Genomic DNA, 24544 nt, shown 5'->3' with positions numbered 1-24544 from the left:
ACTATCCACCTCTCTTCATCCCTCTACATCAGTGTTTTTTATTTTAGACTTCTGACTGAGATTTGTATGAATAAGAAAAACATTTAAACACCTGCAAATAAAAAAAAATCAATCTCACATGTAATAATTACAAAACATAGTCATTACTCCCCACCTCTGCCCCACAGACCTTACCCTTGTAGTCCTAGAAATTCATTTTCAAAGAGGCAAGAATAATATTGTGAAATAGAGGTCACTTAAGAAATCGTTTTTGCAAATAATAAATAAAGGAGGTACTTTGCAGAATAAAAACCAGAACTGGCTAAATAGTAACGTGGATGATTCAAAGTGATACACAAAGAAATGAAACTCAGAAAGGGAGGTAAGAGATCCTGTTTGCTTAAAACTGAAGCTGAGGCAGGTTGCACACAAAGGGACAGTAAAGCCTGAAGCAGGTGCAGATATAGAAAGCCAGCGAAGAGTAATATAGTGAAAGGAGGCTTTTCCACTGGAGTGGAAGAGTAAGAAGTTTGTTGAAAAAATTGCTAGACTATAACTAAAGCAAATATCTAAGAAATACCAAGGAAGAAGAGGCTATAGACCTCCTAGTGAGAAGCAAAAATTTAATTTCCTGGTTTAGAGAAGGCGCATTTTAATATTCTTTACTCTATTCTGCCATGTACAGCTTTCTCTTTAACAAACATCAGTTCCTACAGTGCAATTTCAGCTTTGCCAAGGCTGAGACACTGCTTTCTTTTTCTGTTTGCTTTATCAACCTGGGGTTCCAAATATTCACCTGTCAGTAGCTGAATCCAAATCAGATTATTGATGTTTTTTTCACTTACTCAATAATCACTGTGCCTTCAAATTACACCTTTCCAAAAGCATTTCAGTGTTGCCACAGTGGCTGATAAAATCCTGGCATCAGTTTCCATGAAGCCCACTTCACTAACCTTGCTGCTGTCTGTGCAACCAGCCACAGTGCAGGCTCGCAGCTGGTAGGAATACTCTTGGTATGGCTGGACACCACTGGTGTCTGTGAAGCTCATTTCTGTTCCTCTAAAATGCTCAATTCCGTTTCGGAGGATGATGTAGTGAATAATAAGACCTATTGCAGAAAGAAAGTTTTCCCTTTTGTTAGCTGAGGGATCCTGTGTCATGGGATAATAACCTACTCTGCATACAGAAAACAGTCAATGAAATATCCACATGGCCAGAGTAGCAGATAATAATTCTGATTAAATGCTGAATGTCAATTACCAGCAACTTTCCCCAGCATCTGCCTCAGTATCTGAGTAGATCCCAGTTTTTAGTGAGAGCACTACCAAGTTTCCTCACAGTTTGAAAATAATAAGCAAGATTTCCTGAAATAAATGTAAGCACCACTAGCACTACCCACAAATCCCCAAATATTTTTAGGATGATTGTCATTTTCTGATCATATTTGCACACTTATTATTACAACTGTTCTCAAAAGAGGCTTTTTGGCACTTTGTAAAGACATAATAAGTTGTTTTCTGTGAAGACTCTCCTCTTACTTGCAATGAAAATTATAGCAACCTACAAAAAAACCTTCCTGCAGAGTTTAGGAATATGCATACTTCAGTGACAGGGGTTAATTAAGATATGTTTTCTGATTTAGGAACACTGTCATTGGAATAATAGAAAAAACACTTATAAAAACGTATCAATACCATTTGGTTGAAGTGGTTCCTCCCAGCTGAGCAGTATCATGTCTTCCCGATTATCTACTTTGGCCCATTTTGGAGGACTTACACCCTGTGGCACATCTTGCTTAGTGACAGCTCTGCTAACTTCACTGAGACTTCTTCCATAGCTATTCCAAGCAGCCACCCTGTACTCATATGTGACAAAAGGTTCAAGGTTCACATCTAGGAAAAGAAAATTACATTTGGATCATCTCAGTCTTATCAAAATACAAAATAACTTTTTTTTGGAGGGGGGGGTTACAGATAGAAATAGATGGTATTCTTTAGACAGGGCCATTGTTTTATCAACTTTTTTGAAAGCAAGTTTACACATTAGGTACTCATTGAATCTCGCTCATTGCATATCCCTGAAGTCTCCGCCCCAATTCACAGATTACTTCTTAAAAGAATTCTGCTTCACTAGACTTCATAGAATCATAGAATGGCCAGGGTTGGAAGCTATATTAAAGATCATCTAATTCCAACCCCTCTGCCATGGGCAGAGACATCTTCCACTAGATCAGGTTCAAAACCCATCCAGCCTGGCCTTGAGCAATTCCAGAGATGGGGCAACCACAACATCTCTGGGCAACCAGTTTCAGTGCCTCACCACCCTCACAGTAAAGAATCTCTTCCTAATATATCATCTAAACCTGACCTCTTTTAGCTCAAAGCCATTCCCCTTGTCCTATCACTACCTGCCCTTGCAAAAAGTCCCTCCCTGACTGTCTTGTAGACCCTTCCTGAGGTACAGGAAGGTGCTCTAAGGTCCCCCTGAAACCTTCACTTCTCTTCTCCAGGCTGAACAATCCCAGCTGTCTCAGCCTGTCTGCACAGCAGAGCTGCTCCAGCCTCTGAGCATCTTCATGGCCTTCTCTGGATTCACTTGAGAAGATCCATGTTGTTCTTCACACTGCCTCGCATTTAATTGGGCTATCTGATAGCATTCAGGCCATCTTTTTCTCCAGAGCAAATTATCTATACTAACAAATCACCAGTCTGGTCTGCCACTTTTCCTTACCTGTAAATGAATACTGTGTTGGACCTCCTGTGTAGACAGTCTCCTCTTCTGCTGGACACACACCTGCCTCTACCTCTGTTTCTGTAGCACTCTGTGAACCTTTTATCCACGCACAGATACTCTCCATAGGATCAAAGTCACACTTTCCACAGTGTGCTGTTCCCTCCATAGATAAAGGGCAAAGGACATTAGCCTTGCATTCTTCTTTTACCTAAGGAATACATAGGAAAATTTAAATATATTTCCCACATTTTCCTTTCTCTATAAATGCTTCCATTATTATTTCTCTATCGTTATACAACACAAAAACCATGTCACCACCTTGATTACATTGATATTTCCAGTATATGTGAGAACCTTTCAGCCTTTGGCCCATCTACTGTCTTTGATCATTGAAGTTTCTATAATCCTTTCCAAAAGAAACAGGTTTTTTTAGGGTCCTTGGATGAAAGCATCACAAATTTTAATTACTGGAACCACAAATGGCAGGATTTGTTGAAAATAGAAGAGTCTAGAATCAATGACAACAGGATTTTACCCAAGAATTTGAACATTCTGTTCCTGCAAAAGCCAATATCCTGTGGCAAATCAGTAGCAAATTCCCAGCCCCTCATACAGCTTGCCAAGTACACAAGAGGGCTCTGTGCAAGTCCTTGGCAGCTTTTGAGGCTGAAAACTCTATCCATGGGCTATATAAATCATGTCCTCTGTCACATCACTACTAAACACAAGCTTTGCTGCAAGAAGAGGACCTCTGCAAACATAAAGATATAAGATTTAACCCATAAAGTACAATTCACAGAAATATACACTGAGCATCCAAAACTTTCCATTAAAATTCATGAAATAATATTTTTGCCAAACCATAAGCTAGAGAGCAATAATTCTCATGAAATATAGGTTGCTGCAGAAAGAAATGTACTGCCAAATTTGCCACAAATATTTTTGCCCATTAGGTCATAAACTTGAGAAGGAAATCCAAGCAGATTATACCTAATGCTTCCATAATTCACCTATTGAAATTAGTTTCTCAGCTGATTAGAAACTTCAGCTAATTTACCTTCCCAAATTTGGCCCTTCCACAAATAATTATGTTGTGATAGATATCCGTATAGGATGCAGGATATAGATGGATTGCATTCCCATGTAAAGTAGCTGCAGAATGTGTCAGCCTATCAGCCCTTTTGCTGTTAGTAAATCTATACATCTCAGAGAGCCAGCACTGCTATCTCTTTTCTACTGTGGGTAAGTGAAATACAAAGCACTTCCTTTGTTTATACTTTATACCTAAGGCAGGGATCTGGTGTGTTATCTACCAGAATTCATTAACCTGTTCTCAGCCATTTTTTTCCTTGTGTGAGCTACTAATACAATGCATTGAGGAACTGCAGCTGACTCATCACAATGCCTGGATTTTCTCTAGGAGAAAATGATTCAGTCTGAAAATGAAATTACATGAAAACCTTGACATGAAAAGGCAAAGATGTAAGAAATTTTTCTGTATTAACTTAGCAGATGAACAACAAGGACATAGGAACACCTGCATATGGCAGGATGGGGTCTGTTTTACTTTTCTTATATGTTTGGTAAATTCCACAACATCTTTCTGATTTCCCTGTTGTAGAATTCACAATATCCAATGTTCTTTTCTTCTCTCTCACTTTCTCTCTCCCTCTTATAATAAATATAAATACAATTTTATAAAAAGAATATACACATATATATATATAAAATAACAATTGAGAACATTTTTACAGCATATGCATAACGCCAAGATGCTAATTCTTGAAGATTTCTGTTGAATTCAACTTGGAGTTGCAGGCAAAATTGTCTCATGCTGATGCCTACAGTCATAGGGCACTCTTGGAAAAGACCAAATTAGCCTTTATGGTGTTTAGTTTACTCTGACATTAAAATAGAATGAGAATAAGCTATATAATTCATTAGGCAGGAAAGGACTCATCCTAGTACTGTTGAAATTTATGCCAAAATGGCCACTGGTTTTCTGTAGGATCGGGATTAAGTCCATCAAGAAAATGTCAATTGCTTTATTTTTATTTTTGGAGTTTTTTGTGGATTTTTTTATGGGCTTGGGGAATCATGGCCTACTGCCTGCCCAAATTGAAATGTTATAGCATTTTTATACTTCAGAACTGGCCATCCAATTTTAATTTCCACTTAATGAACATCATCAGAAACAGTGGTCACAGAATGGAAACTGGCTATATATGTCAGTCTTGTTAGTATGCCAGCTTTTAGCCACTGTACTAATCTGAAGTGCTGGGCAACACTTCACAGAGGCAGCTAATCATTATTAATTCCTTTAGAATTCATTGCAATAACATCAATCATGGCAAACTCATTCGGTATTAATATGGATGTAATGTGAAAATGAATAATGCACACAAGAGTTTTTATATTCTTATTTTAGAAAAATAGTTATGAACAGTGTATTTCTCTTTCCATCATCAAATCAGAGCTACCAAGAGATTTTCTATCAATTACCTTCATCATCATTCCAGCTGAAATCTTGTCAGAGCAAACATATTTCAAAGGATTATATCCAACTCCATTACAGCATTCTTCGCTCTTTGGAATAAGTTCAGTCTCACAGCATTTTACTGGCACTTGGTCATTCTTTCTAACATGTGCTAGGGACTCACCACTGGAACCTGAGCAGCATATGGTATCTGACTTATTCACATACTCTTGCCCACAACAGAACATCCCTGAAATGAACAAACAAACAAACAAAAAAAAAGCTGAATATGAAATTTAAGTAAATAAATAGATAAGAAAGGAGAAAGCTCACAATGCAATATATCTTGGCATAAACCCACCAGCAGCTGGAATTATGCAGATTTAGCTAAAGTGAGATTAAATTCAAACATGAGGTGACTGAAGTAAGCATCCTGACTTCCAGACCTGCTGAAAACAATCAAGAATTAGAGAAATAAACAGGGTGCTCTACAATCAATGCTCACCACTCCTGAACTTTGTAAAGAACTTTGCTATGGAATATCACACCAGTGTACTGGCAACAGCAGGCTGGAGATGGATTGTTGATGAAAATTTCCTGTAGAATGTAAATATTTTATATTTTAAAGTAGGGGTTCATGTTAGGTACCTAGAATGGAATGGGTCACTTGGAAAATACCCACAGTGAAGCTTCACTCATCTTATACAGAGAATTACCACTCAAGAAGCTGATTCCTATACATAATTTGCATTTCTACAGTGGAATTGATAAGCTGCCAAAATTAATTCTACTATCTTTTTTCTGGTTTCAATAATTTTATTTTTAAAAATAAAGCTCATTTAAAAATAAAGCTCACCATAACCACTGCAATTTTCCACATATTCACATGAAATACCAGTGTTGAACCCAACACCAGAAAGGGGTAAGTTTTAACTCAGAACCAAATACTACAAACTCCTTTATAACTGCAATGAAATAAATGTTATTACTAATTGAACTAGAAAGATATCACACAAAAACCAGGGCTGTGATATATTCTTACTTCTACAACGTAGTTTGTGTTTGACATCATTTCTATCGTATGTTGGCATCTAAAACACGTGCAAGAGTGGCCACTTTTTCACTGCTATTTATTGCAGCAAATCTCTCTTAGAAGTCATACATAATGAAAATTAATCTTTAAAGGTGTGATCCTGCTAAAGCATTCAGAACATTTCATTCCAATCACTGGAATGGCTAAAAATGGTGATGTTACTTGCATACTTTATCTTTTTTCAGGGCTGGTTCTATTCACAGCAATCAAACTGTGATCACCAGCTCTTCAAGATGTAAAATATTTCCTCTTATTCACACCCTTTTTCCAAATTGTCCTAGGATTCTACCAATTTTAAAGAGAGAATTAATGCAGAAAATGACTCAATTCAATACTAATAAGCAACTCAGACAGCCCCAAGGGACTTCTGACAGGCAAACTAAAATTTTGATAATGAACTGTTTTTCTATTGAAACAAACAAAGCTGTATTCTTTCACTGTGAACCTCATCTTTGTTTAACTGAATTAAATTTTTCAGCCAAGATTTCACTCACATAACAAGAAGTGACTCCCTTTCTAGTTTCTTTGGTAAACCATTACTTCTTTAATTATTATCAACCTTGTTCCAGTGTGATAAATTGCTAATTACTTAATACCCTAATCAGCGTTCATTCTTTGCACAGATAAACTGTGACAGCGCCATTAATTTAAATAGTAATTTCACTTAATGGCCAGAACGGCACACCAGATTTTTATGCAGCATTTTCTGAAGACTGCATCCATCACTGCAATATTCTGACATAAAGATGTCTGACGTGCACTAACTCACTTAGGGAGAGCAGATGTTGCAGAGCAGAGTTTGGTAGTAATTCCCAGAGTGCATCACTTCAGCATGAATGAGCTGCAAAGGCAGAGGTAGACAATCTTCTGAAACTGCATTGCATAGCCTCTGACCTTTCCTTAATTTATCACATGTAGCACTTGACTCCTGAACCTTGACACCTCAAATGTACAATTTTAAATATGCTCCAAGAAAAACAAAATAGGACCATGTAATATTGATGGATTGATTTGCCTTCTAAAAATTGCTTTATTCAATTGCCTAAGGATCCAGAAATTCCTATAAACCCTTGCTGAATCCAGTAAAACATCAAAATGTAAACTATTTGTTTGTAACTCAGTTGGAATGTGTGTGTCATATTTTATATATTTGTTTCATAGGCACGTAATGCATTATAGCAAAAAGAAAATCCATGGGCTGGAAAAGACACTTCCTGCTAAAACTGATTTCTGTCAACAACTATTTCATGTTCATCCCCAGAAACTGAAAAAATTTATAAACCTAGCTGAGTGATGAATTACTAATTTAGTAAATCTGCAAAACCAATGCTTTCAAAAGGGAAAAAAATGAGTATTAAAAGGCTTAGCCTTTGGAGCCAGAATAGAGGATCAACAAAATACAGAGCCAGTGTACATCGCAAACTACTCCAAAAATCCTTGGCTTACATGCGGGTATTGCCACTATTACAGATCAGGAACCACAACAGTACAAAGCATCATCTTTCATGAGTCTGGGATGTCAGTACAGTGGCATTAAAAGGAAAAAAAAAAAAGAAAAGACAGTGAGAGAGAAAATCCAAGAGTGGTTTTAGCTGACATTATCCTTTATAGCCAGAAATAGAGAACTTTGGATAATCACACTGCAGCAGTGGGGCTCAGGATGTGCCTGTTCACCAATGCCAGCCTTTGCCAGTAGATGTCTCTATGGTCACCCCACTAAATAAGGCCAACGAGGGGCTGAAAAAGAAACCTAAGAAAAGAGAAATTAATACATAAAGAGAAAAAAGTAATGTGGGATGGATGAAAAATCTCTTTTTGCAAGGTAGACTCTCTGAAAAAGGTATGTAATGGCAAGTGAAAAATTCTATGATTCAAGCTCTTAAACCGACATTCAGCTTAAACCTGGATCTAGATTCAGCAAAAAGACACCGATTTTGAACTGGACATGCAACAAAATGAGATTGTGTACAGGGCTTGCACTTCTAGTGAACTAGTTTTTCTCTTATGCTTTTTTTGGAAGGACTTAAAGCTCTCAAACAGAAGCTTTAAATTGTCACTAGATTTTTAGCTATGGCATTCATTGCCAAGTGCAAAACAGTGCTTCAGAAGCAATTCAGCTTTTGCATAAAACCACCCCTGTTACCTCTTCTCCTTCCAGACAATGAGATCAGCCTTCCAATTACCATATTCTTGCAAAATTCTACTTATCCATTTGCCAATGATAAGTAAATTATGTTTTTGTGTAAGAGCATTTTTTCCATTAGAATAATTACAATAATTAGGATAGGAAGCAGGTAGATTTTTATGCCCGGCTTCTGCATTTTCGTGATGTATTTAGCAAGGCTGAATTACTCCAAGAAATTAAGCAAAAACCAATTGAGCATGATCTATATGATATGATAAGAAACCACAATCTATTCTATGCTTAATGCAAAAGAATACGATCTCTTTTCAACTGTTGTGCTAATTCATCTTTCAAACCTGTATTTGTGTTCAGCTGTGTGCTGGCTCACAGCGTAAAGTCCTCACAGAAAACCCATAAGCAATGAAAAAAGCCACTGTTTTCTTTTTCAATGGCCAAAAAACTGTCACCCCAACCCATTCTTGGGAAAAATAGTGTAAATGATTGAGCGTTATAGGCTAAATACATTTTTAAAAGAGAGATATAAAGGTTTTTTAAATATATCTATTTAAAGGAAAAAAAACCTGTTAAGAATACATATATACTGAAATGAAGAACATAACTTTCATCCCAAGATACCTGTATTACACTCCTACACAACTCATCTGCCCAGAGAGAGCAGTAAAAACATAAACGCTACCCCAGCAGTTCTGTTCCAACAGCATCTGTTAATTCACTCCATTTATAAAATACATATTGACAAAGACAACTGAACTGGGACCAGAGAGATTTGATTTGGTGTGAGAAAGTCAATTCAATGTGATTTTGTTAAAGGGCTCCTGCAGGCAAATAAAAGAGTTTAAGTAATAAAGTACATAAAGAGATGTTTTATGAGCCAGCCCCGTCTTGTGGCAGCCGCACAATGCGGGGCTATGCAAGAGGGCCTTGCTCAGAGCTGGTATTGAGAGCAGGCATGCGGTAGATCAGGCACAATTAGGGATCATAATGAGAGGGAGCTAAAATCATGCAAGCAGTGCTGCTCACAGCTCACACCAGGAGTTGTCAGTGGAAGGGAGGGATAGCATGGAAACCACAGAAACCATGGCAATACTCATCTGATTACCTCATCTGGACAGTCAGCACCCAACGAGGCTGTTCCTACTAACAGAGCCACTGAAGGATCCAGGGAATACAAAAAACTAGCTGAAGACAGAGCTTATTTTTTGGAGAAAGGAGGAGTTCAGCCTTCAGATCTGGATTCTTAGTTATATGTTAAGATTCTTGGTTGTACAACTAAGAGGCTCAAACTGGCACACACCATCACTTAGCTTTGTACACAAAGCAAAGCTGGGTACTAAACCTTCATTATTTCTCTATTTTGAAATCAGACTCCCTTTTCACACCACAATAGTTTCTGAAGTCTTTTTGTCAGGCTGAGAAAGCCGAAAGCTGATGGGATATAATTTGTCTAATAACTGTGGAAAGAAAAGACACATGAAAATATCTGAATAGGTTTTCTAATAATACCTCCAATGTCTGTCCTCAGATAGTCGCGAAGTGTTTTATAAGGAAGTAGGGTTTGGATTGTACCTCTAAATGATAGAGTAATTTCCTATAATTTCCAAGAAATTAATGGGATACACCAGATGAGCTAGTGAGCAGTGCTGGGGATTAATTTTTTGTTAATTTTAAACTACAGCAGGTTTAGCCCCATGTGAGGGATGAACACAAGAGAGTGACATAGACCACCAAGCAGACACCATTGCAATCTTCAGTTTCCAGGTGACTAACCCCACATTTCCAGAGCCAATGGAAAATCCCTGCACTGGGATACATGGTGGCACAAGGTGGTCAATCTAACCTCACTGAGGGCACCAGTCCTGTTTCCTCACTTGCACAAGGAAAGATCATTCACTCCTTTTGAACTGTCTGGTTTCTTCAGCCCCTGCAGCTTTTGCACAAAGGCAAAGAAGGTTACTGCAAGCTCAGCATTTTGGAGTATAGCAAAATAGGTGACTAAAGTGCAAGAACATTTTAACAAATTGGCACACACACTTCAAACCTGAGTGTGTCACTTCTGAATGGCTGGTGTCACAAGAGATTCAAAAAGATGAAGAGCTTTTTCTTGAGGACTTATCACTTACCTGTAAGAGGTCTGTATGCAGTCCCTTCCTTTTCATCACCACAACAGACCGAGTCCATGCTTATGACCCTTCCACCACAGCACTGCTGATTGAAACTGTCATGCAGGGATCCACCACAGCAGATTTGATTGCCCGATGTGGAGTAAGGCATTCCCTGGCAGCAGGAATCACCAATTCCAACTGAAACTCTGTTTTCCTCATCATTAGGGCAGCATACTTCTCCTGTCAATATAAGGATACAATTAAAGATTTTATCCATTTACAGCCCTTGAAATTCCTGAGAGCCTTTCATTAGATAGCAACAAATCTGGATTCACACAGGTTCATGTACAGAACTCTCCAGGTGAAAGCACAGAATCACTTGGTGGTTTAGGATGCTATAAAAGTATTATATTAATTTGTAATAATGATTAAAGAAATGTGCATTTATTAATTCAGGTCAAGACTCTGTAAGATATCAAAAGACAAGCATGACAGAGACAAAGCTGAGAAGAACAATGTCTGTGCATATGACAATTATGCAAATAAAAACTTTTTGCAATTGCAGCTACACAGTAAAGAGAGTACACTCTTGCTGTGTTTAACAGAACCATCAGGCTACTTATTCTTTGAAAAAAAATTCCTTGTCTCCTTCAAAATCATTCCAAACTTGTCTTGATGAATCAATTCACAATGCTTAAAGCATTTTTCATGTTTGAGTGTCGCTCAGGACTTCATCTCACAGAGAATTTAAGGATTAAACTCACTTTAAAAATTAAATACCACCATCACAATTGGTGGGCTTGGCTGCAACTTAAGCAAAATCATCAGCTTTTGCAGGAAAAGACTGTAGTATAAGACTGCCAATGAGACTGACACTGTAATGGTGGGGTGGGGTGGACTGGAATAAGCTGTGGGCTAAGAACAAAGCACATAGTGTTATAAAGGATACAAAAATGTTGATAAATGGTAATTTTCATTCATTAGTGTCTGCTAGTGAATCCAATTGAGCTGATCCAGTGTTCTAATATTTTTATATTATTTTTCTGTGTTGCAGTGTTTTCTGTGGCTCAAATGTCATTTGGAAGGAAGAATGGTTTTATTTTGCTATTGAAGATGGATAATAGAGCTGAATGAAGTATTTTGATTCCTGAATGTTAATCAAAGAAATGTGTTTTGATTTTTAAAACTCATTCTTCTCATTTAAAGCAATATCTCAAGTTTTTTTCTTATGAAAGGTTGGGAATTAAAAGACAGAGAGTTCCAAACTCAGTGCAGCTTTTGTCAGAAATAACCATGTGCTGAGATTGTAAAAGATGAGGGAGAACAGTGTTTTCCTTTCTCCCCACGTTCCTTGCCAAAGAGGTGCCTGGGTGGTAGTAACATTATTTGTTCTGCCTCCCATCTTAGTTCTGGGATGGATGTTTGCACTTCTTTGTGCACTAGTGTTTCAGAAACTGAGATTCTGCCTTCCTAATTTGTAATCTTCATGCCTCCAGCCTGGTATGCTTCAGCACATCCCGAGCTATTGAGCTGGCCAAACAACATCTGGGAAATATGTATGCTTATATCCTGTAAAAATAACTTTATCAAATAAAGTCAATAATAACTAAAAAAAAGATGAGAACAAATTTTTAGAGTATAATAGATACAATCCATCTAGGTACTTCATCATATTTTCCTGCATTCCTCGGAAGCTAATTTAGCTGCTACACAGAGAAAGTATTAAAACACAGACTGTTGCTTATATCTATTGGAAATAAAACTATTTTTTTAAAGAACTATTAGACATAAGACACAAAGGATCAGTAACCTTCTCATTAACCTCTCAAAATGGGTTCCATTCCAAGCTAGGCTTGAAAATGTTCTCCCTCTGAAAACTACTATGCAGTCTTACCAGTTAATTGTTATCCTTATCAAAGAATGACCCACATTAACATTTAGCTTGAGGTTATTAGCATATTTATAAAAATAAAAAAGAAAAAAGTGACCAACAGTGTTCATGTTGCTGCCCTTTAGAGTATAGAAAAATAATGCAGCAAGTATACTTAGAAAATTTGTTTAAAATCATGTTCAAACATTCACTGTTTCATGCTTGTGGACTGCTGACTGAACAAGAACTACTTTCAGATATAAGATATTTTGTTCTACTGTGCTTTTCTTTCTTGATGTAAACAACATTAAGCTAGTTAACATAGACCACTGGATGGGGACAGAGGTCACAGTATAATCTCTCCATTTCAGTACACTGAGATTAATGAGGTCAGCAAAATACACTTCTCTGGTTCTTCCATGTTATAGAACTTTTCTGATGACATCATGGAAGGCATTCTAATATTGTGATATATTAATTACTTTTCAAAAGATCAGAACTTGGGATGTGCTGAACGTGTTGGCAAAATGTCAAGCACTTCTGAGCCTACGGAATGTGTGCTAGCTCATCAGTAATGGAAGCATTTTAGCTCCTGACCTGACAATTGCCTACAAAGAGTTATATGCTCTAAACACTGGCCCCATGAAAGGGATCTCTCCTCCTCCTTTTCCTCCTTTTCCTATCAACAATGACCTCCCAGCAAACTGGAAAACCAAACTCTGGACAGTAATGCAGAAGCACAGTTTTTGGCAAAATTCCCAAATCACTCTGAGAATAAGAAAAGGATAAATTACCATCAAAGTTAATGCACGTGGGAGGCATGCTTTGATCTGTAACAGTGGAAACAAAGAGTAGACAATGTAGAAACAAGTAGAAGTGATGTCATCCACAATATCAACACAAAGGCTAACAATTGTTCTACAACTGAAATGGCTATGGAAAATCATGTGGGGTCAAGTCAAGCAGAGAACTAAACTTCACCACTAAATTGCCTGATGGTGTTCCTATTAAGGAGAACTGCCCTCTCCATTATGCGGCACTTACTGCAATTAAGTATAGTTTTGCACAAATTAGTTCTCTGGGAAATGACCCAATCATCAGGTTTCATCAATTAAGCCTTTCTTGTACAAACAGAGTGTACTGTGTTTAGAAGGGAAAGAGAGTGCAATTTCCTTTGCACTGAGCACAAATCTCACAGACATCTATAAATCTTGATAAATCTCACATTTATTGTTTTCATTCTCCTTGATTTAACAAATAAATCAACTTTGTTGTTTTACTTCATTCAAGCAGTGGAAAGGAGTTGTCTCTTACCTACTAAAACTCTGGTGTAATAACCACCACAGCACTGATGTTTCGGTTGCACAGCATGTATCTGCCCACCACAGCAAACCCCTGGTGAATTAAGAATAAATGGAATGTACTTGTCCTCACAGCATTGGAAGCCAGGTTTATTGTTGTGCAGAATCCCATTACAACATACCTAGAAGTAGTAAAAAAATGAAAAAGAAAAAAAAAAAGAAGATCAGTAAGAAGGCAGTATCTGTTAAATAGCACATAATGTGTTGTCTGGCAAAACAATGTATATGAAAACATGTATCCTAGTGCAGGCACTAATAGGACGGCAGTCAAATAAAATGTAACTTGGCTAAAATTCTGTGCCCTCCAGCATTATCAGACTTCAATAAACTACTGTGTATCTGACAGAATGCTGCTATTCTGTGGCCTTCAACCATACTGCACCTTAATAAAATAGTCCATTAATATGAATCATCTTCACATGCCTTGCAGGCTGTTTGAGTCTCTCAGTGTGGAGTAGATTGCAATGTGGATTTAGTCTACCATCACCTGACCCTTTTTTTTTCTTTCCAATTCTTGTTTATTTTTTTTTTTTTTATTTATGATGAAACCCTTACAACTAAAAAAAAAGTATTTCCCAATATGAGCTTTTGGGTTTTCATTCACATAAAAATAAGTGGAATTATCTTCTTATAGCACATTATGACTATAGTTCTTCAGAGAATGTGATCTCAAGAGAATAGTGTTTATATAAGGACTTTTTTTTCAGAATAAAATTTATATGGAAATGAATTTTGAAAAGGCCTTTTAACTGTGGACTTCTTTCTAGGTGGTGTCGAGAAAATTATATGCTTGAACAATCAAATATTTATTTGTACACTTACTCCTGTGTCAGTGGAGTGGCACACTGAATACCCAGCAAATCATACAGCACAGTCAGTAGAATAACCATAAAAATGGTAAACTTGGAACCTACAGCCAGTGCAACTTATATCAGCTTCTTCCAGCTAGACATGAAATGGAGTTGGCAGGAGAGCAGAGATGTTAGGGCAGAGTTCCTCCTTTGTTTTCTTTTGAAATGGACCTCTTCCACTACTGACTTTTACCATGTCCTCAATCAGGTTAGCTTAGCAACAAAGAAAGAAAATGTTCCTCTGAAGGATCTTTTGTTTACCTAAGTACTTTAACTATTACTTGAGAAAAAAACTTGTAGAAATGTATATTAATGATCTCAGGGCATCTCTTTTGTATTATAATTATAATGATAATAAAAAAGAATACAAACAAAAATATTGCTTCTCTGATGTCATAAACTCTCTTTGACTTCAGAAGGATGATGCTTTGTTTTCTTCACTTTTGAATGACCATTATTCCATGACTCTTGGGAGTATTAGGTTAGGTTCTGAATTTACAAGTTACAGTACATAAAAATAGGTAACTCACAATTAACATCAGGTAGGACAGAGGAGGTTCCTGTTTCCTCATTATATTTTTAGGTTTTATAACTTTATATGCTTTGAATTGTGACACTGTTTTCTGCTTTTCCAATGCACTTTCTTCTTCAGCATCTATTTTAGACTACCAATGTAGCTGAATTTCATATTTTTCAGGAATTTTGGATCTCTGTAGGCACTATTATATTATTTTGCTGTCCATTTTGTCACTGGTAATATAACCCAATCTATGAATTTCCTTAACCTACTGTTCTTTCTTCCAGATCATTAGCTAAGATGTCAAATAAAACTCTGCTTTAGAACTCTCTCTGCTTCCTAGCTTTTTGCAATGACTGGCATGCACTCCAGGCTGTTTTTCTTAATTTACAATTGGCTCCAAAGAAATCTGAAAGTTTACCTGGTCTCTCGGTATTTCCAAGTGGCTAAAAAGCATTCTTAAAACCAGAAACCCAAGTCCTATTGGGCCACTTTGCTCAGAATAGGTCACCTTTAGCAAAGGTTCTTGACATTCGTAAAAATGCCCTCTGTCTTGTCCATTTTACTGCAACCTGAGCTTGAGACAGCAGCCAGAAATTCTATACCTACCTACATGAAAGGAAGCCAAACACATGTTCCTTGGGCATTCTTGGTCCCAATTTGTGCCCCTTGGGATTGTCTGGTGTCTCCCTCTGTGATCTGTCCGGCCCAATACCAACTCTTCTTTTCATGGATTTCATTTGTCATCCCATTTTTCATTCTTTTTACTGATGGCCACCACTCAAATTTCACCTTAACACTGTCTTTCCACCTTTCAGATAAAAAAAGGTGCACATCTTTGGCTTTACCCAGGCTCAAATGCTTGAGGAGTCATTTTATTTTCCATGAGATGCTTCCAGTTTTAAGAAATGCCACTTGCCCTTTCAATCCTCTGTAGAAAGGGCTGCTCTGCATACCAACACCAGCAGGGCCATTTTAGTACTAACGCTACAGCATTCAGTTTGAAACACTGCTTGTAAGATTGTGTTGTTGTTATTATTATTATTATTATGGATGTCTCTCCTTTTCCTCCTCAATTCCTGCACAAAATCCCCAGCTGTACATCCAGATGTGTTACTGTGGTGGTTTGACAGGAAATGTGTTTTTTGGGATGCTGTGTTTTTGGCCAATGGATATTCAGGCTTTAATATTGGCATTTAACCTGGCCATTGGGACATGGACACGCCTCTGAGAACACGGGGTTAAAAGCAGGGCTCTCCCCTGGGAGGGTTCTCTTGGGTTTCCGGCGGGAAAGAGTTCGGGTCTCTCCCCCGGCCCAGCTGCTGGCTGGGCAGGGGGAGGGGAAAGCCATGTGGCCGGGAGAGGTAGGCCTGAGCCCTAGGGGTGGAAGGGTGGAAGAGAGAGAGAGAGAGACACCCGGAGCCATCGGGCAGCCCCCCCTGAGAGACACAGAGAGAGAGAGAGAGAGCCGCTGCCTGGGACTGTAACCTTGAGACTGGATAAACATGGGCCTGTGCCGGCAGCACGGCTGGGACGGAGAAGAGGTGGGGTTCAGCCGGCCACTTGTAGGAGCTTTTAACCCCTTCTCGGAGAATGAGAACTTTACAGATCATTGACCTTTCCTAGAAGATAGAGTGGAAGATGAGGAAGGAAATGTGCAAGTGTGAGAGAGGTCTGGGCAAGTGAGAAGTAGTGGAAGAATAGAGAAGAATCCTAGTGGGAAGAGATGATGGAGTGGCTTTTGCTGGACTCTTTTTGTACAGCCATGGACAGAACCATGTTCCTTGTGACACAGAGACTGCATTCTAGGGGGAGGCAATGACCACAGAACCAAGAGGGTTCAGTGTTGGTGCCCCTCGGCCCCAGGGGGTGAAAAAATATGGGGGGGACAGGTGTCCCAAAGGAGCCTTTTTTTGGATCGGGACAGAGCATCCTTAAAAAGACAACCCTAGAAGCAGTTCTGGTCCGTGTTCAGTGGTGAGAGCACTGGACATGAAAGGAAGAAGTCACGATGGCAGATGTACTCTGGGCGGTGCCACGAGTGACACAGAAACACACGAGGCTTCAGCTGTGTTTCCAGGGGAAGCCCATGGTACAAGAAGGACTCCTCTCCTCTTGATGAACTGAGGATTGATTGTCTAAAAGGTGGTGCTGGACCGAGAGTTGGTGATTTAAGGAATAGATGTATTGTGTTGGAAATTTGGTGGGGGGAGGAGGAAATGTATTTGTAAGGTTTTCATTTTTCCTATGTGTGTTCCTTTTATCTGTAGTTGTAGAGTAGTTAATAAAGTTCTGGTTCTTTTCTTTCCTAAGAAGGAGCCTGCTTTGCTTATTCCTGGTCACATCTCACAGCAGAAACCAGGGAGAAGGTATCTTCATGGGGGCACTGGCATCGTGCCAGTGTCAAACCATGACAGTTACAAAAGTTTCAGCAGCTACTTTCTCTTGTTAAAAATACATAAGATCCTCAGTATTTCTCAACAACCTATGGACAGTTTCCAAAGAGGGGCCCAGTCAGTTCGAGAACACATTCAGACTCTCATCTGGCATTACCAACTGATACAGTCAGTGCTATTATTATGTAGTTTCATAACATCCTCTGCAGTCAGCTGTAAATTGTTAAAGAACACTTTTTTGGCAGTCCTCTAGAGATAGTCTCTATTTGCATCGATAGGCAGCCCAAGGATTCTGCATTATCAATCCATAAAAAGCCCCAAAACCATTCAAGTAATGCTAAAATTGCATGACAGAAAAAGAAGAAAAGCAGATGGATTGAAAGTTACACTGGCAAAAGGTTATTATGAGCTCATCCTCTTACATCTAAATGCGACAGCCCCAACTGGGTGGTGTTATCCTGCACATGGAAGCAGAAGCCCTGGAGTGAACAAATACAGTGCCACCAGCATTTTAGGCAGGTTGGAGATCTCACTCTTGTAAAGAAGGTTGAATGCTCAACATACACTTGGTAACCAGAAGATCTTTACTATTTGTGGAGATGATACAAGATGTTCATCCTTAGCTGTCACAGGAGCCCGTAAAAACATCAGCAACTTCACAAAGTAACTCACAAATCAATCCTGTCATTCTCTTCCTACCCAAGCACACAGAGGGACTGTGATGCAGGAGCACAGGGACTGGGAAGGGTTGGGCACAAAGGAAGGCTTATTATGATGCCTGAGAAAGGCCCAGTCAGCCATGACACTAGCACAGAGTACTAGATATCAAATCTGGCAGGCAGGATTACACAATATTGTAACAATTTTTTAAAATACTCCGAACTTAGGTAAGCAACTCTCTTCTAATTACAATTGTGTCATCCCTGATCCCTCTGCTTACTGAAGACTTTGCTGAAGGATATTATCTGGCCTTATGGACACATGCCAGTTGAGCTAAGACTGATTTACTCAAATAAACAGATGTGCTAGGCAGCCATGTTTATCCTTCTTGTCAAACGCTTGCTGCCAGGGCCACTTTGTGAAATAGCAATTCACAAAACACTCTCAGGAATTCCTATTAGCTACAGGAGTTCATTAAAAATTTCTGCCTGTGGAGCAAACACCAGAGTAATGATTGACCCATCATGTTCTCATGTGAGAGGGAATATTTTAAATTAGCAAGGCTCATTCTTTTTTTTTACTTAAATTATCTCTGAATCTACACAGACACCCTTTTCAGCTAAGTATACTCACTCAGGCATTTCTTTTCTCAAACTGTTGTTCTCTTTTGGTTATTGATACAGACTTAGATCTAAAATCCATGAGCAGAAATTATTGTTATTCTCTTACAAATCGTTATCTATTATCTTCCTAAAATGAGTTTCATTTCCTGTCTTTCAGGTGTGTTACAACAAGAAGTGTAATATTTTTAAAGGTTCTCTATGCCTGAAAGAACTTGAAAAGAATTTGCACAATATTAGTAACATTAATAATAAATTTTGCATAAATATTGATGGGATACCCTTCACCAGTGTCAAGATGTGTTATGTTTCACTGCTGACAGCTTTTGAGGCTGGCTATCAAGCCACTGTTTTACTCCTCCTGTCCTTAAAAAAAGAGAACTGCTGGTGTTTTTAATAAATGGCACATTAATTACAATAGTAAAGGGGTAAGCCTGTACTTCCTACTAATGTCAGTTTTGTTTGATTAGTTCATTAACTACAGATTTATACAGCTTGTTGCACTTGAAAATAAAAAGTGCTAAAGCTGTATTAACACCTTCAGTCAGGACCTTTTTAACCACTGACGCTCAGACTCATGATGCAAAGGAAGCAGAGATAATTAGCCCTTATGCCACTCCTTTAATTACATTTTTATTGTACCTGTCTCATTATTTTCAGAGTTCACCTCAGGATGTCAGCAAAAACAGATGCACAGTTTGGTAGCTCCATGGTTAATAGAAGAATGCCTTTCCTATTGATACTGAGATTATGTTACCTGATGGGTGAAACTCAGGCAACACTCCCTTGTTAATTGAAGTACCTCTGCAAACCTCATGGTCATGAGACTTCACATATGGGTAGAGTTATGGATCACATCTTACTGAAAACATCTAGAGAAAGACTGACAATTTTGGCAACTTGGGAATACTCAAGCAGCACAGTTTGTCATTGCAAAAGGTCCACAGGACATAGGTACCCTCCTGGCAGCAGAAAAAATTCAACATCAGAGTGTATTCTCAGTTCTTCTGAAAAAATACATGCACAAAAATATTTCTAAATTCTTTCTGTGTTCAAGGAATAAATCCATGCAGGTCTTATTAAACACCAGGGTAAGGATACTAGGAACGACAATGTGTTAGCTTTAATTAAAATAACAAAGAAGCCTAACATTGAAGCAGAAAACTGGATAAGATAACTAGAAAGAAGATAACTAGGAAGAAGTAGGGATCTGATGCAAAGATTATTTAGGATGGGATGAATGTTTGGTCTTCACTGGTCCTAATATCAGTGCATGTGCCTATGAATGTGCATGTACACATGTCCCTTGCAGTGGAAAGGTCACTTGCCCTTTTAGAGATTCCCCAGGTGGCTCAGAGCGAGGTGGTTTATTTGCAGAGCACAGTCCCAAGCAGAGGATCTGCTCTATCCTGGATCCCAAGTGCAGAGCACACACAGTAGGGCAGCCAGGCTGCTTCCCACTGCCTTTCTCACAGAGCTGCACAACATGGCTGAACCCAGCTCAGCCAGTGCTGGATGAAGAGTCCCCGCATCCCACTCTGCTGCACATGACAATACACCCTGGTATTTCTTTTACTGGAGTGGATTAAATTTTGGAGATCTCTTATGTAGCTGAATCATAACAAATCCCTCTTTTTCTGCAGTGCCTTACAATAGCAAGCTGATGATGCCAAATGTAATCCATAAATCCATAAGGAAAGACTAATAAATAACCATAGACATATCTCGAAATAATTTTACATAAAAGGCCTGGTTTTCCATCACTTTATACTCATTATTTCAAGAAAATTGTAAGAGGGAAATTAGATCCAGATTTTGTCTTGTAAACAAGGTGCAATAGGTGACTCAAGCAAAAGTGAGAACTCCACAACCTATTTGTCTATTTATATACAACTGCCTGCTTTTGCTGACCAGTCTATTATCAAAAAACTTGCTTATTATTCTGGATATGAATATTACTAAAGCTGCTAAGCATTTAATTCTCAGTAGCATCTCTTCACATTTGGCAGTACAATATATGGTGAATAGCTGAGGTTGGATGGGACTTTAAGCAACCTGGTCTAGTGGAAGGTGTGCCTGCCCATGGCAGGGGGTTGGAATGAGATGGTCTTTAAAATCCCTTCCAACCCAAACCATTTTGTGGTTCTGTGAAGTGCTCCTGGCACTGGGATAAGAAGCTTTTGGAACAAGTGCACACTCGTCAGTGTTGCCTTTCGTTGCTGTCCAGCAGACTGTCAAATCCAAGGACAACAAACACCAGCATAAAGCCTGACAGTGACTTCTATAAAAATATTAGAGAGGGCTGCCACTGTCTTATGTTGTCCCTATCACAGACTTGAGTTTAAAAAGCACAAAAGGCACTAAGAGCTCTGTAGATGTCTCTTACAGACATTTTGGATGGCTACATGTAGCAAACCAGATAAAGCACTGGGAGGGGAATTTTAATTAACTCACCCACAAAAATTACCTCCATGTCATTTTATGTATGAGTGCTTCAGTTTCCTGTGGACTTTCCAGTCATTTATTATATATCCATTGCTTAACAAATAGCACTCACTCCTAACCATAGTCTTGGAGAATACAGAGAGACCATTAGAACAACGTAATGCAAAATTAATTAGAAAAAATTAGAAAGCCAGGAAGCCATAAAAATAAATGAACACTTTCCAAGCTCAAAGTTACCATAAATGTATGAAGACTGAAAAAAAAAATGAAGAGGAAAACTTCTAAAACTAATTTAATACTAATTTAATTCATGCACATGCCAAGATGTAGTAAAAGTCTACCATGCCAGAAACCTGAAATAAATAATTTTACCTTTTAGAAAAAAGGCCTGCCCATAATTCTCTTGCAAGATTTCAGAAATACTTATATTTAATACAGTAGTGCTTTCAAGGGAATTCAAAAGCAAAAGCCATGTTGGCTGGAATAATTTATATTTTTATTTGAACCCCTCAAATAACTCACTCCCTTAATTACTGTCTTGTCTGACAGGGAATCTTGTGAATACATACTGTTTGCTTTAGTCACAGAACACGTGATGATGTCTTTGACAAATAGAGATACTATTTCATGACATTAAATCTTACTTTCAAACTAAGAGCTTTCTACCTCATTTGTCAATAAAAACCATTACAGACTCCTGCTATGCTATTGATCCTACTCCTAAACGGGAACTCATATGAAGATTAATCTGAAAATAGCCATAATTTAAAAATGCCTCTGACAAATCACAATAGATCCTATTCAGAGTTGCTCATCATTGTCATGTAACAGTTACCCACTTGAAGCTGAATCTAAATAGATTTTGTCTACCAAAGAATCTGGCCATTAAACATTTAGCCAAGGAATAACTTAAGAGAGGGAAGAAAAAAACCCAGAAAACCATGTTAACAACCACCATTTGCCATGCAAGATTTGAGGAATAATTCCTCACACAGAGAGAAACACAGAGAGAAACAGAGAGATTTGCTAGCATTTTTCAAATTCTTCATACACCTAGAAATTTCCTGTGGCCTTTTAGTGGTCAAGTGCAATGTCTTTATGCTAACGTTGCCATATGAACTACCACGTATTCACAGGGGTTGCCCTGTCCCAGGTACAGAATCCAGCACTTTCCCTTGTTAAACTTCATAAGGTTGGTGGTTGCCCATCTCTCTTAATTTGTTGAGGTCTCTTTACAGGGCCCCTCTGCCTTTGAAAGAGTCAACAGCTCCTCTCAATTTGGTGCCAACTGGCCCAAGTAAGATGCAAAAATACATACTGAGATCTATGTGTATCCACTATGTAATTTGTCACAATGGGACTGTGTTGGGGGACTCAAGAGGTGGCACGCCTCAAACTTCATTATCCATGGCTTGTATGATTTACTTGGGAACACCTATACAGCCTGAACTCTTGGGATGAACATTGCACTACACACATGAAGCAAAGCTTTCTGAAAAGAAGAAACTTCAGAAGTTTGATGTTGTGAAGTGAGGTGGTCCTTGTAGTGGTTAGGAAACTAAAGTCCCCATCCAGACCTGCAACATATTTGAAGGGTTTTTGAAACACAGGTTCCGGCTTAGCTTCCTGTGCAAGGAATTCAGTTTACATGTGTTAAAATGACTTTTACCCTCAACCAGCATGTTATAAATGAAAGCAATTTGGAGATTCACTTCAACACTGCACCAAACCAAAGTGTTAATGAACACATTCATAAATGCTTACCAATTCATTTCTCTTAAAAGGAAAAATAAAGTCAACAAACAAAGACTTAACAGAATCACTCATCATCAGCTGACTCATGCACAGCTCTCCTTGTAATAAGCTCAAATATCTATAGTTGATTTTAAAGAGCTTCAAGTTATCTATCAGAGTCTTGATTTTAAAGCATCAAAAGAAGCAAATGCTCCACTTCCTTTTCTCTGATAACCAGAGGTTTGGTGTACACATCTCTTCCTAAAAATAATATTTTTCATTATGTAAGTAACTTAAGAATATAGAAGTACCTCCGACTCTGGATGATAACACACTTCTCCACAGATATTTTCATCCTTTTTACATTCTAATGAGATGCACATTCTACTACTTTTGCTGCTCCCTGGAATTTTCAATGAAGTACACTTCTGCCACACTTTACGTAGGAGTTCATATCCCAGGATAATGCCATTTGGCTGTCCTGGTGATGCCCAGTTGATTTGAAGGGATCTGCAAAAGAAAATCAACATCTGTTCAACGTTTGGATGTATTTATGCCTCTGTAGCTACTTACATTAAATGATTAGCAGTTCCTTTTTACACTAGTTCACATGGAGTGAAACATTTTGAAGTTTCTAAAATGTTCTTCTTTAGAACAAATTCCACAGATCAAAGGTCTAAAAGTTTCTAAAAAGTGTCAATATCTGCTAATACTCCATGAAAACTAATCACACACAACCAAAGTCCTTAAATGTTGCTGTTTAAATGACATCTCATTCCCACTTCTAGAAACTTATGTGTTAGTAAATTATCTAGCATTTTACTCTTTTCATTTCTTAACTCCTTTCCCTCTGTGCCTTTGCCAGTGCAGCTAACTTACACTGTGCTCAGCCATCACTTAGAGCAGGCTTGTATTTATCTTGCCTTTCCCTTGTTTAAAAAAAAGAAAAGGATGTTGCTTTGAGATGTATTTTTCAGTGTCGAATTAGAAGTTATTACACCATCACTAAGCACTAGTTCCCTTCTGTACTTAAATCTTTTGACTGACATTAAATTAAAAGTAAGAAATGGAAGTGTTTATCACGACTAAGACTCAAGACTTCTTACTGAGTGCAAAAGTATCACTGCAGCAGCCTGCAAAGACTGACTGTAAAACAAAATCCTGTAGCTGATTCCAGATTTGATATCAGACCATCATCAGTTTCAGGAACAAAATCTCTTAAGGGCTATTAAATCATAGCTGCTCAGCTGCAGCATGACTATCACTACTAAAAATGTGCAGATATTTCCTTGAAAAACTCACTTAGGACTATGATAAATAAAATAAAAAAAAAAAGAAAAGGGATTTTTGAAACAAAAATACAATTTTTCTACTGATATTTCAAATGAGCACTTCATTTCTCATATAATCACTGTGGAGTCTTGCATAAGACACAAATTCCTTTCACTCTGTAGATCAATCTACATGTAGATCAACTGACAACACGGCATAGTTAGGCTCCAAGTACCTCTTTTTAATCTTCATGTCCCAATTACACAGTCACTGTCAGAATGCCAGTGAC

The 24544-nt window shown here is 38.2% G+C and overlaps 1 protein-coding gene across 1 annotated transcript in view; it reads right to left on the bottom strand.

Annotated features, from left to right (window-relative positions):
- Positions 1-24544, bottom strand: part of USH2A (usherin) — a 375341-nt gene that overhangs the window by 80063 nt on the left and 270734 nt on the right. The window contains exons 48-54 of the mRNA XM_066546427.1: positions 23295-23493; positions 13714-13882; positions 10548-10769; positions 5215-5438; positions 2710-2920; positions 1674-1871; positions 933-1087 (exon numbers count right to left, since the gene is read on the bottom strand). Of these exons, the coding sequence (XP_066402524.1) occupies positions 933-1087; positions 1674-1871; positions 2710-2920; positions 5215-5438; positions 10548-10769; positions 13714-13882; positions 23295-23493 (1378 nt within the window). The remainder of the gene's footprint in view (positions 1-932; positions 1088-1673; positions 1872-2709; positions 2921-5214; positions 5439-10547; positions 10770-13713; positions 13883-23294; positions 23494-24544) is intronic.

Source organism: Molothrus aeneus, chromosome 3 (genome assembly GCF_037042795.1).
Source record: "Molothrus aeneus isolate 106 chromosome 3, BPBGC_Maene_1.0, whole genome shotgun sequence".
In the NCBI taxonomy this organism is placed as follows: Eukaryota; Metazoa; Chordata; class Aves; order Passeriformes; family Icteridae; genus Molothrus; species Molothrus aeneus.
Note: the sequence above shows the minus strand (reverse complement) of the source record. Positions and strands in the feature narration are given on the sequence as shown.